Source organism: Camellia sinensis, chromosome 14, assembly GCF_055761805.1.
Source record: "Camellia sinensis isolate YWXY chromosome 14, ASM5576180v1, whole genome shotgun sequence".
NCBI classification, from domain to species: domain Eukaryota; kingdom Viridiplantae; phylum Streptophyta; class Magnoliopsida; order Ericales; family Theaceae; genus Camellia; species Camellia sinensis.
In genome coordinates, this window is record NC_138974.1 from 76939570 (window position 1) to 76953467 (window position 13898).

Here is a 13898-nt window from a genome sequence, read left to right on the forward strand (position 1 = left end):
GCCATTGTACGTACATACCCTTGGGAGACCATCCATTTTTCTCTAGTTTGTGCTCTGTTGCAGAATGGTGTTGCAGTACACTAGTGGCCGACACTGCTTCACTTTTGGCTGGCGGTGCATACCCCTGGCCGGCAGGTGGCCGGCAGCAAGCTTTCATGGTCGGCAGGCCATTGGTGGATTCCTCAGGGTGGTTTTGGTAAGATGGAGCAGAAACTTCATAAAGTCACCCTGCAAACAGAGCCTTTCAAGAGCAATCTGGAAGGCGTTTCGAGGCGGCAATCGAGAACATGCATCCTTCATTGTACAAGGCAGAGCTAAGGCAGCCTGATTTAGTGCTTTACTTGTTAGTTAGCATTCGGTGTTGTAACTTAATTAATTTGTTTGATTAGTTAAAGTAATATAATAATTAGTTGTAGCTAGTTATTCAATTTGTGTTATGTAATAATTAGTCTAATTAGATTATTAGATTAGTTATTAGCTTAGCGTAGCTAGCTTAGCTCATTTATTTGGACCCTCTTGCGAGAGGGCACAATGTTATAATAAGGGTATGTATGTGTGTGCATGTCTTCCAACCCCTACTTCTTTTTCCCTTTTACTTACCAGTTTCGATGGTTAGTTTAAGGCATATTTCAATTAGCATACCTTATGCTTTGCATGCGTGCATCCATTCATTTGTCTTGCATGCACCGAGCTCGGCGCATCATTCAAACTGCATTGTATTTCAATTCCTATTTGAATACATGTATCAATTGTTGCATTCACATGCCATCTTAGAATAGCCGAACCTATTTTATTGCATTTTGCATGTGTTACATTAGATATTTTTTAACATAGCTAGGATCATGCATAATTACTAACTAGCTTTTGTTTTGGCTCGGAGTACACTGTAAGTGTTTACGCTTTAGCATCCTTGCATGTGTGTAAGTGATTGTCATGATAGCATGCTTGCCATGAGGCTATTTGCTTAAGTGATTAACTACATGAATGCCTGTGAATGAAGACTTTATTGCTTGAATTGGGACAATTCATCAAATGTGCATTTTAAGCTCACTTTGCAAAGTGGCAAAATCATGTTTTCAAGCCCACTTGAGGGTGGCAAATTCGCGTTTTAGCCTAATTGAGGGTAGCATCTTCAAACCATTTTCCAAAACAAACATGAGATGTTTTGTTCCAAATTGAGCGATTTAGTCTATACTTGTATACTGTGCGCATCACATAGTAAGTTAGCTAAATAATCCGGAAAAGAACATATGTGTTTTCAAAACAACATATCATGCTTAGTAGAGGCCGATCCTTTGATCAGGCGAGTGATGGTGCTCATTTCAAGACCTTCCCCTCTCGTACCCAAGTTCCTGAGCCGAGGCAACTTTGGTGATGATGGACACGTGGCCTTAGGCATGAGTCAGGGTTTCCTAAATTTTCCAAAACAAAATATTTAGGTGGCGACTCTGAAATCTGACAAAGCAGTCCATGTTTGGCGCTTTTGATTGAAATCGATTTTCCAAAACGACTTGTCGGATTTGGACTCTTTGGTAATTTATCAGTCTTACATTGCACTTTGTGAGATTAGATTCAGAACCGTGACAGGAGTCCGAACTGTAGTAGCTAGAACCCAATATGCGCCTTCTCCGAAAGGGGGGCGCGCAGAGCGAGTTCGGGCGGTCTACACATGGTGCCAAATTAGCGAATCCTCCGTTGCAATAACTGAAATTAGGATAACATTGATATTTTCCACATCCTTTTTCGATACCAATTGACAGAGGAGGCCCACATCCTAGGAATTTTGCCCCCAAACAAATTGCATCTTTGACTTTAGAAATTGCGCACCCATGAGGTTTGCGGTCTAGATCTTAAAATCCTTCGAGTAGGCCACCCACTTATCATCCCAAAAGTGGACAAATGATCCATTAGAAATTTGCCACCGAGTTCCTTTATGAAGGATTTCCCTTCCTTCCAATAAGCTCGACCATGCCCAAGAAGCCCGCAGACCTTTTGAAGCATACAGAAAGTCAGTATTGGGATATTAGATGACTTTCAAGAACTGGGCACAAAAAGAGTTAGGGAATTTCAACAACGTCCACCCTTGCCTGGCTAGAAGTGCTTTGTTGAAACCTGGTAGATCGTAGAAACTTGTACCCCCCTTAGCTTTGGGCATAGTCATCTAACCCCAAGAAGCTCAATGGATTCCTTTGCGATTTCAAATGCGGCATCGTATCACCCACAGTAAATCCCCCTTTCTCTCTTTGTTTGTGCCCTAAATCTATTTTTTGTGCTCTGCATATTTTCTAAAATTCATTGCTCTTTTTTATTTGAGAACTGTGCTTATTAATCCAGTATATCTTTTTTCAACTGATTTAAGATTCAAAATTGTTTTCATTTCTTTTTAGCCTTCTAGGGGACAAAAAAAAAATGGTGTTAGGAATTGCGGAACCCTAACATGTAAGATCGGTACGACACAAAAATTAAAAAAGAACAAAAACAAATAATAACACATGATTTACATTATTAACTCTAAAACTAGAATTACGTTCACAGTTGTTGCAATTAGAAAAAGAGACAAGCAATATACGCATAGCAGTTTCCTTCAAGTACATATATAGCTAGGCTATAGGTCACAAGTACAAAAATATCAAAACAGTCTTGCTCCAAAATTCAAATCAGGGGCCACCTTCTTCAAATAGTTACCAAGATCCACACTACCCAATAAAGCTGAGCAAATAAATCGCCCGACTCGCCAAACCCACAGGCCCGGCCTGACCTGACCACTTTTGGGTAGATGCGTGACACGTGGCGGGCGGGTGCAGGCCCAAATTATGTGTTTTCGTGGGTTCGGGTCGGGTTGCGATTGATCCGCCATTATACCCACTGAACTCGACCCGCCCGTTACTTTGTCCATTTTTATTTAGGAAAATGTTTTGTTCCCCGAATCTTTCTTTCCCGAATCCCCCGACTGCTCAAAACGACGTTGTTTTGGATTCTCTTACCGGTAAGATATATTAAAATTCTCTTACCGATAAGATAATTTTCATTCAATAACCCCCTCGTAAAATGAAACTACTGTTTAACACGACGTCGTTTTGGATTCGGGGTAAATTTGGGCTTGGAAATTTCGAGCTACGTATCATTACTGTTTTATTTATTTATTTATTTTACACCCTCATTACTCAGCCCTAGCCCCTCAGCCCAGTTTTCTGCTCTCAGACTCAAACCTAACCCATTCTTCTTCGAAGACACACACACACACACACTCTCTCTCTCTCTCTCCCCCCCAAAACCCTACCTATTTATTGACGACGATTGACACAAGCGGCGATCTACACGATCTACAACAAGCAATGATCTACACGAAAGAAGCTCCCGAGAGCGACGATCTAGACGATCTACAGCGAGCGATGACCAAAAGGTGATCGGCGATCAAGTTGGTGAGATATTTTCTACGAGGCCGCTGTTGCTGAAAAAGAAGAAGCTCCCGAGACCTCCGGTGAGCAACACCAATACCAAGCTGAGGTGGGTTTGTCTTGATTCCTAATATTTTGGGTGTTTTTGTGGGTTGGGTAATTGGGATTGAACTTGTTTTGGCTTTTTTGAGTATTGGGTCTTTCTCTCTCTAACTTGTGAAAATTTGAAACTAACTAGAGGTTGAAGGGTGGGTGTATGTAAACAGTTTACTAGCTTAGTGCTAAAAAATTGACCACTGTATGTTGAAAAATTGACCACTGCACTAATTTTTTGGGGTCATGGGTTGATTTTATTTGATAATCTTTTGGTAGTTTATATATGCATTGCACATAGGTGGCGGTTGAGGAAGGAAGTGCACATGTTTTTTTGTTTTGTTTTGAGGAAGTGCACATCTTGAATTATTTTGAAAATTTGTAAAATTTTAAACCGTCAAACCGATTTGTATCCATCTGTCAATCCACTCAATCCGCATCCGCCGGATTGGCGGAAGGATGCATATTGATTTTCTCCAATCTGCCAATCCAGCGGACAGATGGCGGATTTGAGGTTCCGTGACCGCAACCGACCCGCGACCACCCTACTACCCAACAAATGGATCATTGAAAGAACAAGTATTTCCTAGTGGGAAAAAGAAATATTGAAGCTACATATATTGAGGATAAAGTTTTGCAGTTTACAGCCAGAGAGAAAAAAAGGAACAGAAAATCCCTACTTGGGAAAATTCCAAGTTTCCTAAAAATTAGACCCTCCACGACAGTAATTGCCACCAACTTCCTCTATATTTCTATACATCTTCATCACATAACTAATCAGTCACGATTCAGATTTCTGGGACCAAAGCTTAGCTGTTCTGTCTCCCAGTACAGCTTCGAATTAACTCTTTCATGCCGCGTAATTTACTCCTGAGAAAGAGAAACAACAATTCATATTATTTTTGGAAATGTTTTCAGCGTTGTGGTCATGAAACAGACAGTTATCCTAGAGTTGTCTTCTTACTGAACCTTTGTTAATTTACCTCCAATTTCTGCACTAACTCTCTTGCAGTAGGAGCTGATACGATGATATGGCGTGCACTTGGACTAATGAAGCCTTCCTCGACTGCTTTGTCAATGAAAGACAACAGAGAGTTGTAGTATCCATCTACATTCAACAGTCCAACCTGCACATATTCATCAAAATTGAACTTCTTAAAATTTCCTATGTGATGAGAAAGGTTAGAAAATTACTCCTTTCTTTTTTCTTTTTCTTTTTCTTTTTTTTCCTTTTTAAATAATAATTGATAAGAGGGAAATAGGGAAAGCTGCATTAGGCAACGGTGAGATTACCGGTTTATCGTGGATGCCAAGTTGGGCCCAGGCTATGACTTCAAGAAGCTCTTCAAGAGTCCCATAACCACCTTTATGCAACAAAAATAAGAGCACATATTTCTTATTTCAAGCTCTGCTATTGATGCTAGACAAGCACTGTCAAATGGAAATCACTCATAGGAAAATTTACAAGTATTATGCTTCTGAGAGGGTGTCTTAATGCACATTCAGTCGTACGATTATCTTGAGATTCTCACCATATCATGAGATTAAAAGTGGATAGTGTTTTTAAGGGGGAGTGTCTAAGCTAAGAAGATTTGGAGGACAAATACAAACCAGGCAATGCAATAAAGGCATCTGAATTTCTAGACATCTCTGCCTTCCTTTGGTGCATGTCTGCTACTGCCTTCACTTCCCCTACTGTTTCACCAGTTATCTGCAGTAGAGTACAGTACACTACAGTAACAAGTGTCTCCAACAACCCAATACAAATTATAATAGGGACAAGAAAATAACCCCACATCAACAACTACTAATTATATATAGAGAGAGATAGAGAGTTTTAGGCGGCCCAAATTTCTCAAGGAACTATTGTTGAGCTGATGAGGGGCGTTTGGGAGCAGAGAATGATGACTGCTAAGGGAGGTGGGCTCAATTTAGTCGGCAGTTCCTTAGGAGGACAATACTCTGGAATATAAAAGCAAAGCACATGACAAAACACAATTTGACAAGAAAACATTTGCACAAACACATGAACCTTATCACAAAAAGTACCCCAAAAATTTAACGTGAGATCTAAATCTATTCAAGATGTGGATTCTATCGTACCATAATTAAATCCGAACCATATATTTTTTATGAAGATATTTCTGTTCTCGAATTATTTGTGCTGTCTCTTTACTCCTAAAAAAAAATCAGGTGAAAATTGCTTTGAGTGCCAGAGTGTGGCCACACATGTGATGGATATTATAAAGTTCATCAACACCCAAATGAGAAAATTCATCAACCACTTGGAAAAAACTTCCACATAGTACCTTTACGAAGTTCCTAAAGAGACAAGTGTCAAGTACATGTCCGAGACAACAAAGATAAGGTAGAAATTCGAAGTAATAGTAGCTACCACACAAGATGAGAAAGAAAATTGAAAAAAAAATGTAGATAATGCGCTCTCTCGCTCTCAACCTCTATTTTTTCATTGTCATTTTCATTTTTAATAAGAATTATGGGCAGTAGCAAACATACCTCTCTAGGCATGAGTGTCTTGGGAATTACTCTGGAGACAAGAAGATGACAAAATAAAAATTAGTCAAAAGACCAAAACCAACTAGGATAACAGCTACCCAACCGTACCTAAAAAATGTCATCTCATTCTTCATTGAGAAATGCCCTACTCTTAGAACTTGGCTAAATGTCAATTTTTTGGCATTTTAATTTATTTGAATTATATTATCTCTATTTTTTTATACAGTTTTTTAGAAAAAAATTAAAAGATTAACTTTTAATTTACTTTTTAAATAAGTCAAGTGTGTCATGCTTGGGTACTATATGATACGGCACTTTATAATATTAATTTTTTTGTGTGAAAAAGCTAAAATTTGTCAGAAGATACAATTAATCTTATATATAAGAAAAATGAGTGAGGGCATTAATTAGTACTATCACTAATGATGTAGCAATAGATCCCACCCACCTAGTGTTGTTGTGTCCTTTTTTTTAAAAAAAATAAATAAATAAATAAATACCACATCATTAATAGTTACTTTAAAGCACCACTTTTAATAGTCTCTATGATTGCCCTATATATAAGGTACCGTGTCAAATGGTACCCAAATGTTATCGTCATTGTGACTTATAACTACAAAAATACTACTATTTAGGATAGAGGCACGTGACATGTCCCCCCTCATCTTTTAAAAAATTATGCTTTTGTCTCTTGTAAAAATATTTATTTCAATTTTAACCTTTCAAGTAATGTTGTGAAATTTTTATATCAATATTTTCTTTTACCTTTTCTTAAACATATATATATATATATATATATATATATATATATGTTTAGGCCTCGTTTGTCAACTATACATTTTAGTCAAAAAATTACTGTAAGTTATCATATCACTTTCTTTATTTTTCTGCATATCTTTTCATAAAAAATTAAAAAGTTATTAAAATAGTCTATTCCCAAACGAGACCTATATTAAAAGTTTCTTATAAATTTTATATTAGAGAAATGTTATATGTTGCTGATTTTTTATCACCTTTTATCTAAATACTCATAATTAATTTATTTGTTTATAAATAATTATTAATAACAATTAATAATATATTGTCATATGATTCTGTGATTCAAAGCGGTAAAAAAAACAAATGATATATAGCAGTCCCTACATATTATTTAGGCACCTTTACTTTTATTTCTTACTTTATCCCTCTTGGTATCTCTTTTTGTGTGTGCGTCTTTATATAATTTAATTGGTTAACTTGAGTTTATATTTACCTATAACTATTGCATCACACTAATTTTCAGTTCTGCCATAAAAAAAATTAAGTTATATTGGATTGTAAATTTTATTAAGATTTAAATTCAGTCGTGCCCTTTCTGAGTTAAAATCCTACTCCATCACGGCTACTGTTACATTGTTTTGTATGAATTTTACGTACGTGTTTTTAAATATTTTCATTTTGTCTTTGTAGTACAGATGAAAAGTTAAGGAAGCTGCTTACCCAAGTACATGGCGACCACCATTGTAGACAGCTTGGGAAACTAAGCCCATTAGACCAATACTTCCTCCACCATAAACAAGATCTATGTTTCTTGAAACCTTCAATGAAAAATCATATCACACTCACCCAATTAGCCATTATATCATTTACTCAAAAATTCATCCATGTCAATAGCACCGAGAGAGAGAGAGAGAGAGAGAGAGAGTACTAGCAGATACACCTCACAAATACATTCTTATATGTACGTACAAATCTAAGATGAACAAGTACTTGAATTGTCACCTTGTCTAGAGGTGGAATTTTCAGAAAACTAAAAATTTAAGAGATATGAAATTGAATTTCCAAGAATCTAAAACTTTAGACAAGGCTTCAAATGGCATGAACTTCTGGAACAAATTTTGATTCAATAAATAGCAAGCTAAGAAGCTTCATGAGTAAAAAACAGTTTTGAAGAGAAGCTAACCTGCCAGAATTATGTTTATAGAGACGACAAAACAGTGCAAAAACAGAATTATGTTGTACGAAAAGAACATAACATAACAAAACAAAGCAAAAGCAGAGCCGAAAACAGAGGATAAACAGAGAGCAGAGCAGAGCAGTGGTTTGTTAGTTAGTAGCAGGTATGTACGTACCAATTCCGTACCAAGCTCAATAGCAGCGTCCTTATAGCTGCTCTTCTTTCCTGGGCTACTCCCACAGAACACACATACTCTCTTGAATTTTGACTCCTTTATTTCCTTCTCTCTCTCCATCCCTCTCTCTCTCTCTCTCTCTCTCTCTCTCTCTCTCTACACTTGGGAGCAATATACAAATATTCACTGCCCCAATATGCCCACACCTTTGCCAATTTATTGGGCATGTTGCCCCAATGTATTTATAAGCCCTGATATCATGTCGGTAGTTTCATTGTGATATTTAGTTTTTAAATAATGCTCTATGTATTAACTGCTATATTGATTAATATACTAACGGATGACAATATAATAATATATATTGATACACTAATTAATACATCAATTAATGTGTGTACTATCACCGTTAATTTTTCTTCCAGTATCACATAGCACATCACTATCAGAACAAGAAAAAAATTTAATACAATATTAATATTACGTTATTACTGACACATAATATATAGACGTAATAAAACTCATATGTAACGGTTATAAAAATTTATCTTAAAACAAATAGTTAAATCCGAATAGTTAAATTCACTATTGCATGTGTAATTTTGTTATTACTTAATAAAATAACGAGTTAATGTTGACATATCATCATTATTATATTAAATTTTTACCGATCAACATGACTAAAGATGCACTATACATGGCCATTTATGTTTAGATGTTGAATGTAAAAAAAAAAAAAAAAAGAACTGTTTTTAATACAAATCTTCTCCCTTTTCTTTTTCTTTCACAAATTTCTTCTCAAATACAACTTTTAGTCTCCTCAAATGAGTTCCACCAAATAATAAACGACGAATACAAAAGTAGAGAAAATTAAGAGAAAAAAAGAAGAAAAAAAAAGAAAAAGAAAAAGAAAAAGAAGGAACAAATTGCTAAGTTGTATGGTTTAATTGATGTGGAAATTAATTTGATGAGTGATATTAGAGATCCACATATTTGATTCATAAATTTATTCACAATAATGTGACAAGGAAATGAGACTCTCAATAATTGAACTTATCCTGATATATCATTGTAGGTAAAATTGTGAGAGTTTTTTTAAGGGTCTCAAACATTTTCCGTAGTCTGATAGGAAACAAATTAGGATAATTTAAAAATAGTTACAAATATATGACAAATGTTATATATTTTAATGATTAAAATCATGAACCTTTTTATGAATTTATAATTATTTTAAGATAGTATTACGATTTATAAATTTTTTTAGAAACTACCGAAAATGATAGGATAAGTTGTAAGGAAAGAGTATGGTATACACTTTATAACTAAAGAAGAAAATAATATAATATTATATTTTCTGAGTTATAATTAAAAAAAATCATAAGCAAACAACACATGAGGTATAACTAAAGATCTCATGAGTCACAACAAAAATAAGGTCATAACTAAAGAAAAAAAATTAATTATAGGGTAAATTACACTGACACCTCAAGAGGTTTGGTCCAATTACATTTTACCCTTTGACGTTCTGGAAATCACATGTCCACCACTGTGGTTAATAGTTTTATTTTACAAACCCTCTGCTTATATAAAAGACAACAACTCCTAGTACGAAACAGATGAAATTACTTTTTTTTTTTTTTTAAAAAAAAGTAAAGCAAAGGAAAGAAAGAAAAAAAAAGAAACAGAGGAGAGGAAGTAAAGTAAAGTAAGAAAAAAGAGAGTGCATAAGTTCATTGCTTTCATTTTGTCTAAATAATTATAATGACGGGGGTTAGTGTAATTTTCCAAACGTCAAGGAATGATATGTATTAAATTTAAACATCAGGGAGTGTAAGTATAATTTATCCTTGATTATAATTAATATATATATATATATATATATAACTTCTGAATACATACAATATGAGATGTGCATAATAAAATTTCCCTAAGTTGTAAGGTCTAATCTATTTTCACCAAAAAAAAAAAAAAAAGTTGTAAGGTCTAATTGATGTGAAAGTGTTAGATTAGTATATTTTTTGATTTTTTATAAAAAAAAAATATAAAATATGCGTTGAAGTGATGTAGTAAAAAAATAATATGATTCAAATAAAATGATTATGACCCAAATAAGATAATGTGCTAAAATAATACATGTCAAACAAAACCTGAATATGAGAAGATATCATGTGATAATATGAGGAAAAATTACATTATAGGGTGTCTTTTAAAAAAAAGAATTACAAATCAATAATAAATTTTATAAATTATAATAATTAAAATTATAATTTTTTATAATTATTTTGTAAATACTTTTTGAAAATATCATGCCTGATTTCCCCACAATGTTATGTAATATTTTTTATTAGTTACAAATTAAGAGTTTGTTTGGCATGACTTACCATAGTATATTTTTTTTACTTTTTTATCTTTTTCAGATCACATCAGTTCTCTATTTTTTTACATTTTTTTTTTATAAAATATCAAAAAATATACTTATTTATATCATTTCAAACAACATCTAAACATAATAAATTTACTATTTAAACTAGTCAAAGAAGGTAAATTATTACCGTATTCAACTCACCACTATGCAAATAATAATGTTAAAGATATAAAAAAATTTATCAAATTTTTTTACTAAACATTAGCATAAATATCACATCAATATAAGTATTTAATAAAAAAATTTAAAATTTCTAACATTTTTCTTAGACAAAAACACGTCAGATATGACCCATTAATATCTCACAAAGTTGAGTCATTCTTTATTTTTGAATTTGAAGTTCACCCCTACAAAAAGTCAAATTCGATTAGATGTGATCCCTCACTTTTGAGTAGGTGCTGATAAGGGATGACTACAGTGATTATATATATGTATATATACATATCGATCCTGCTACGTAGCTTGAAAACGGGGAGTTCAAATGGCTCGATTTTTTTTTTTTTGCAGATGAAGGACGAAGACCAGAAAGAAAGGAGGAGGAGGAAGAGGAAGAGGAGGAGGAGGAAGGAGGGAGGAGGAGGAGGAGGAGGAGGACTGGATGGGGCATAATATTCGGGGGAGGAGAAGGAGGAGGCGGAGGTGGGGCGATGGCGGTAGGAGGCTGCGGTGGGGCTGAGCTGGGCGACGATTGGCGAATCGGCGGCTGGCCGGAGCGACGATCGTCTTCTCTTTCTCTCTCTTCCCCTCTGCCTCTTTCTTTCTCTCCCTCTCCCTCTCCCTCTACTTCTCTCTTTCTCTCCCTCTGCTTCTCTCTGCGTCTTCTCCCTCGAGCCATTCGGGCCAAAATGTTTCGAGCTACGAAACATTTCCCTATATATATATGGGGTCTAATTCTTTTTCTTTTGCAAATTTTTTTTTTTCCTGTTACAATAATTCAAAAATTTTAAAAATTCATGTTGAGTATGTGGAACTCTCACATCCTTTCTCATTAGAAATTTTATTTCCCTTAATACATAGTATAGATTAGTGTTTGATATATAAAATATGTATTAATTTTGTAATACATAGATTTTTTATTTTACAACGCAAATATATTATCTATTTTTCATTTATAGCTCTAGATTATGTTTGAAAATTTGAAAATAATTTCATGTAAGTGACATCACACATATACTAATACTAATTTGAAGACGTTAAAGATTTCATTTACCAAATCTAAAAAAATAAATCTCATTTAAGGGTTGTTTGTGATGACCTAACTAAGTGTACTTTTTATTTTTTTACGAAAAGATATGTAGAAAAGTAGAGAGGTAATGTGATAGAAAAAAGATAAAAAGATAGATTATTTGAAGTATGCCAAACTTGACCTTATTTTCAAACAACAAATATATTGTTTTGAAAATTCAACAACAAATACTATTGCAACATGTGTATTTTTATATTTAAAAAATTTAAAATTATGAGAAATAAAAATTAAAAATTTAATTTCAAACACCTCATAATTTTTTGTTTATATTATATAATAATTTGAAAATTTAAAAATAAAATTAATAAAAATTAATAAAACACTGAATTAAGAATCACGTGGAATCACTATCTAAAAAAAATAAAAATAAAAATAAAAATGAAAATAAAAAATCACATGAAATATTCCTTAAAAAAGAATCGTAAAAAGATAGTATAATGTGCATGCACGTGTCATAATAATAGTGCACTGCATGAGCATGAACGTGGCGCGTATATGTGCCCACTGCGAGCGGATCCTCTAGAGTTAATTCTCCAGAGTGATCTCCTAAAGTGGTTGATCGAATGGTTCAGAATCAAACTCATCAAAACGACGTCATTTTGGTGAATATTTTGAAAAAAAAAAAAAAAAAAAAATCAGATTTTTTGAAGTTTTTTCTGCAGATCAACAATGGCTTCCATTTATCATCATCATCACAACCCAACAACCCAAATCAGATTAACTCAAGTCCCAAATCGCAAGACAAAATTAAATCAAAGCTAAATAAATCATCATCAACATGTAAAAGAAGTAGTTAGCAATTCAGAGTAGTGGAATTTATGACAACACATCTAAAACTTGTTGATAAATTACTAACCTCAGAGCATTGGAAGTCACTAGCACCAACTAACTTGACCGAATCGACCAAACCACGCATTGTGTGCTGCGAATCCGCACCAAACTGCACATACTGATTAAGAAACTCATCATCCACAAGCTTCCTTCCATGACTCGATCGATCCACAACCTCAACATCAAAAGCTCCCGATTCGAACACCGGCAACTCCTCATCCTCTCCCCTCCCCATCACCGCCTCTAACCTCTCTCCCCTAATCGACATCCTAATCTTGTCCGGATGCATCCGAACCCTCCCGCCTTTACAAATCGAGCTCCGCAACGTCTCACTGTAGAAGCACCGAAACCAGCCTCCAGTCCGATGATGGGAGAGCGAGGATTTGAGGAGATCGATCCGGCGAGTGAAGTCGTTGCCGAAGTAGGATTCGCAGGATCTGAAGGGGACGTTGGGGTTGAGAGACCATGGGAGGTACGACGGAAGGATTGGCCATGGTTTTGAGAGGGAGAAGTTGTGGGGGTTATCCGTGAGAGTGTGGCCGTTCCCGGTGAGAGATTGGTGGAGCTCAAAACTTCCGCATTCCATTGTTGATCTGCAAAAAAAAGCTTCAAAAAATCTGGATTTTTTTTTTTTTTTTCAAAATACTCACTAAAACGACGTCGTTTTGGTGAGTTTGATTCTGAGCCGTTCGATCAACCACTTTAGGAGATCACTCTAGAGAATTAACTCTAGAGGATCCGCTCGCGTGGCGACTGGCCATTACATGGCATACCATGAATGCCCTTTCTTATCTGTTACATAGCCCAGTTTGGTGGAATTTATTTTTAATTTATTTCAATCTTTAGTTTAATTTAAATTATTTTGACGTGCTTAGTTCAGTTTAACAATATAGTTTATAATTTTTTGTAAGTTAAAAATCAACTGATTCTTTGAGTGGGGAAGGAGAAGCTTAATTTATAAGTAAAAAATCAACTTATGTTTACAGTTATAAGCTATAAGCTGTTAAGGTATAAGTTATAATCATTTTTCCACAGCTCTACCAAACGAGGTCATAAATTCCGTTTGAGATATATTTTGGACTAAAATAATTATATAGGATAAAATTAATTATTTTAATTAAACAAAATAAAATGTCACATTTAATTTATAATCATTTTATTTTTTTCTCATAAAAGTTAAAAAAATCAAAAATACCTATCCTAAACGAGACTTTGTAATTTCAGACTAAAATAGTTAAAAAATTAAAAAGTCAATCTACATTCCAAACGAACTCATAACC

At 34.3% G+C, this 13898-nt stretch overlaps 1 protein-coding gene and 1 pseudogene across 1 annotated transcript; both read right to left on the minus strand.

The window, feature by feature from the left end:
* Window positions 1–4094: 4094 nt before the first annotated feature.
* Window positions 4095–8332, minus strand: LOC114273048 (cytokinin riboside 5'-monophosphate phosphoribohydrolase LOG1). The gene is made up of 7 exons (XM_028214787.2): window positions 8120–8332; window positions 7488–7585; window positions 6009–6039; window positions 5103–5202; window positions 4785–4855; window positions 4475–4618; window positions 4095–4361 (listed from the first exon to the last, which is right to left on the minus strand). Exons 1-7 carry the CDS (start codon window positions 8237–8239, stop codon window positions 4356–4358), a joined length of 570 nt encoding a protein of 189 aa, XP_028070588.2. The 5' UTR covers window positions 8240–8332; the 3' UTR covers window positions 4095–4355.
* A 3782-nt stretch (window positions 8333–12114) lies between these two features.
* Window positions 12115–13204, minus strand: LOC145807094 (beta-1,2-xylosyltransferase pseudogene; annotated as a pseudogene).
* Between the last annotated feature and the right edge of the window lie 694 nt (window positions 13205–13898).